Source organism: Xiphias gladius, unplaced genomic scaffold, assembly GCF_016859285.1.
Source record: "Xiphias gladius isolate SHS-SW01 ecotype Sanya breed wild unplaced genomic scaffold, ASM1685928v1 HiC_scaffold_1118, whole genome shotgun sequence".
Taxonomy (NCBI): domain Eukaryota; kingdom Metazoa; phylum Chordata; class Actinopteri; order Istiophoriformes; family Xiphiidae; genus Xiphias; species Xiphias gladius.
In genome coordinates, this window is record NW_024401412.1 from 1 (window position 1) to 4000 (window position 4000).

The 4000-nt window shown below is 42.3% G+C and overlaps 1 protein-coding gene across 1 annotated transcript; it reads right to left on the bottom strand.

The window, feature by feature from the left end:
- Positions 1 to 6: 6 nt before the first annotated feature.
- Positions 7 to 3965, bottom strand: LOC120787090 (transmembrane protein 237B-like). Its single transcript, XM_040122831.1, has 8 exons — positions 3127 to 3965; positions 2984 to 2997; positions 2816 to 2887; positions 2010 to 2138; positions 1701 to 1794; positions 775 to 932; positions 535 to 667; positions 7 to 438 (listed from the first exon to the last, which is right to left on the bottom strand). The coding sequence occupies exons 1-8, from the start codon at positions 3132 to 3134 to the stop codon at positions 243 to 245; spliced, it is 804 nt and encodes a 267-aa protein (XP_039978765.1). The 5' UTR covers positions 3135 to 3965; the 3' UTR covers positions 7 to 242.
- Positions 3966 to 4000: the final 35 nt, after the last annotated feature.

Sequence of the window (4000 nt, forward strand, 5' to 3'; positions counted from 1 at the left end):
CTTTTTCAGCTGCTTTCTGCTTCACACTTCGACACACATACACGTTTTTAGGGCTGCAACAATTAGCTGATTGGTCGACCCGTTGGGTGACTGACAGGAGGGACAGTGTGACGTAAATACACCTGATTTACACTGCCTTTATTCTCAGTGTGGTGTATCATCTGGCTTTGGGAACGTTCTTCAAACTGAGCAGCGATGAGAACAAGCCCTGGCCTCTTTAGCTGCACTGACCCAGTCCATCCTTACCTATCGAAGGCGGCCACAGTGCTGATGGCCAGCAGCATGTAGAGCAGGCACTGGGAGGGGTAGGCCAGGCTGTGGTACTGCTCCAGCAGGTTGGACAGGGCGGTGAGGTGCTGCCCGGCCAACATGTACACCACCACGATGTTCCACACGGCGTAGCCCGCCAGGAAGCCGTGACAGTACAGACCGAACACCCTGATCCAGATACAGAGGAGAGGAGAGATTATAATTAAAGGGAGACCAGATGCCCGTGTATGTTCCGCTTCGTACATAGAGACGCTTTTCCTTCACCTGAAGCCTTCGTGCACTCTGAGAGAAACGTCTCTGGTGGTCCAGAGCGGCTGAATGTGCTGGAAGTCCGTCACGTTGTCCATCTGGTCGCTGGTCTTCCTCCAGTCTGAGCGCTCCGCTGCCTGGAAGCGCTCTGCGTGTGAACACACACACACACACACACACACACATTTCAGCCAGTATTTCCACTTCGGCCGTTTGACGGCCTCGACCACATCACCTTCCTCTATCGTTACTCACTGTTCCTCTCTACAAAGACCTTCCCCACCGGTTGGCTCTGACCCTGCGGGGCCGAGAACAGGGAATGCTGGGGGATAGGAGGAGGGGTGTCGGTTATAATATCGTCCTCTTCTACGTCCAACTCAACGGGAAGCTGCGATTCCACGACTTTTGACTTCCTGAAATCACAAGATTAAAGGTTATTGAGAAAAATCAATACATCATCCTGTAATTTACTGTCACATTTTTCTCTCACTAAGTCGTATTTTTTGAATTGATTGTCTTTCATAACTATGCAAATTATTTGAACGCTTTTTGTCATATGTGCTTTGGTTTGGTCATAAAAAGCCCACACATAACAAATATTGAAAGAAAAAAAGAGAACAGAGAAAAAAGATACAAATTCGACCCAACATATCACATCGACATGAGCAAACAGAGAACATAACATGAAATAAATCCAACGATAAACAGAATATAACGCAAACAAGGTGGGATGGATAAAGCTGAAGCCTGACACATTCATTCTGACTTTTTAAGAACTTACAAATGAGCCGATATACGAGCTAAAACGATCAGTCAAATTAATCGATCAGGCGATCAACAGGAAATTATTTTGATAATCCATGAATCATTTTAGTCATTTGTCAAGCACAAAATGCCCCCAAAAATGTGACCGTTCCATGTTCTCAAATGTGAGAATCTGATGCGTTCCTTTGGCATAGATGATTGTAAGATGAGTGTATTTGGGCTGTGGGAAACTTTAAGGCTTGTTTTTCACCATTTTCTGACGTTTTTTAGACAAATCAAGTCAATCATCGATTAATGGGGAAAATAACCTGCAGATTAATTCATAATGAAAATACTAGTCCTAGAAGACATAACATTATTAAGTTGTGGGATAACTCCATTAATTCTTACGTTCTTTGGTTTTCATTGTTTCTTACTTTTTCTTTTTGGGTTTTTTGACCACTTCTTCTGCATCGGTGGTCTGATCCGCCGCATCTCCGTTCACCAGATCGGCTTGGTCGTCTTCAAGATCTGAAACCGCCGACACAACCGTGAATTTACACGACTTTATATGTCACGACGAAGTTCTGAGCTGGCCAGGATGTAGTTAAACCCTAGTTACCAATGCACAGATCTGCCATAGTGCCCGTTGTTTTTATCCCGATCAAGCTAGGGCACCTGAGGGTTAGTAGCTCTAGAAAGCAGAGAAGCAGCAGACACAGGAGGGATATGTTGTCTGATTTTACCCATAGCAGCGGTTTTCTTTTTCTTCTTCCTCCTCTGTGGGGGTGCTTCAGTTGTGGGTTCAAGGGAAAGATGCTCTCCGACGTCAGACGCCCTCCTGCTGCCCAGGCTTCCCATCTCCACCCCCTGATCTGAAAAGGAAAGATGGAATTAAGAAGCCGTATGTGAGTGTTGACATTTTATTCTGAAAAATTGTTTTTTGGGGGGGGGGGGCTTAAAAAAGTGGAGGCAGCTCATCTGAAAACTGAGTTGCGCTGATAGGTCCAGCAATTACTGCCTTGCAGTAAACGTTCTTGGCGTGATACTCATGTCGTCTAGATTACAGAGTTACGTTTCAGTGGTGTTGTTTTTTGAAGATTTCTCGTCTGAGAAGTGATTCAAACCCTCAGTCTACTGCGAACGGACCTCGAATTGAGTTACATCACATCAAAGCCTTTCTGTGAGAAACGACAGTCGGCAAGACTTTCAACAGAGAGAAGACAGCGTTTCTGCAGTTAACAGGACAGAATAAACAATCCAAGTACGAACTATTTTGACTTAAAGTTTGCAACGAAGTCCAATGGTGACCTCTTGTCCATTATTTAAAAAAACTATTTCCGACACATTTACAGTGACAGATGGCAGCAAAACAAATCCCCAAATATCTTAAGTACCAAAAGATAATTGTCAAGTCTGGCAGGATTAAGGGGCGAGACCTTGTATGTCTTCGGCGAACTATCCCTTTAAACCTGTAAGTTCAGGTAATTAACGTTTGGGTTTGACAGACGAATTAGATGCCCCGCAGACGCAGACGCTTTGTGTTTCGTACCGTCCATATCGTCGACTCCATTCGTCTCCTTTCGCGCCCTCTTCTTCTTATGTTTTGGTGCTGGCACTTCTCCTGCACGGGAAGATAAACAAACGGAAAGTTAAGTTAAAAATGAGGTGGAATAAATTGTAAACACTGTAAAGCTATTCTGTACAAGTCCTCACTCACCAGCTGTGTCTTGACTTCATGTGTCGGTGCATACAAACAACAAAAAACGAGAAAAAAAAAGGTTTGAGTGTTCAGCATAAATAGTGTGGATAAAGATAAAATGATATCACAGTCACTGTTATCAAGAAACAAATTTAACCTACCTCAGCATCGTGGGAAGCGTCCGCTGCCCTCGCTTAAGAGACAAAAGGGGAAGCAAAAGTCAGTTTTCTTCTTTGTTTATTTATGTTCATTTTTACAAATAACCCGAATAAAAAACTAATTTCCCGCAGCTGAACTTTTCGCATCCGTGATTTTCCAAGCTTTGGGCTGGGTTCCGGTTAAACCTCAGTCTTTTTAATGCCTCTTTGATACCACACCCAATGCAATTCAATACCTGTTTCACGGCAACAGTAAGAAAAATATCAATGAAGACCAGTAGGAATAGTGGTAACTACATTATTAACCGAGAGCATGAACTTATTGACATTTATATCACACTTTATATCACCAATAATTCCAGCGAATATCACAGATTTGTCATCAACCATGACCTTGACCTGGTTAAGAAGCAGAAAACACATGGATTAACCAATAAAAAAATAACTATATCAGTTCCACATATGGATTTTACATAAGGTCATAGGTCTAGAAGAACAGTACTGGGGATTTTCCAGCCAGTTCGTGATAAAATCACAAACAACAGGCTAGAAAAAAATATTTAAGACCATAGTAAAGGAAATTTAAGACTTTTTAATATCTTCTCAGAATTATTTTTGAGGAAACTGATGTTCATGCTTTTAAAAACGTTTTCAAGACCGGCAGATACCCCCAACTTTTTTTTACAAGTCGATTCCAGCCACTGTTTCCTTAAACTATTTATTAAAAAAACAAAAACAAAAAATACCAAACACTAACACAGGAATCAATTGAATTCAGTGCAAAATCTTACAAGTTGACCTATTATACTTCTACTGAGGGTAAACCGTAGTGTAAACACATCTACCAAAATATCTCTCCTGGGAAACAACGAGCCCA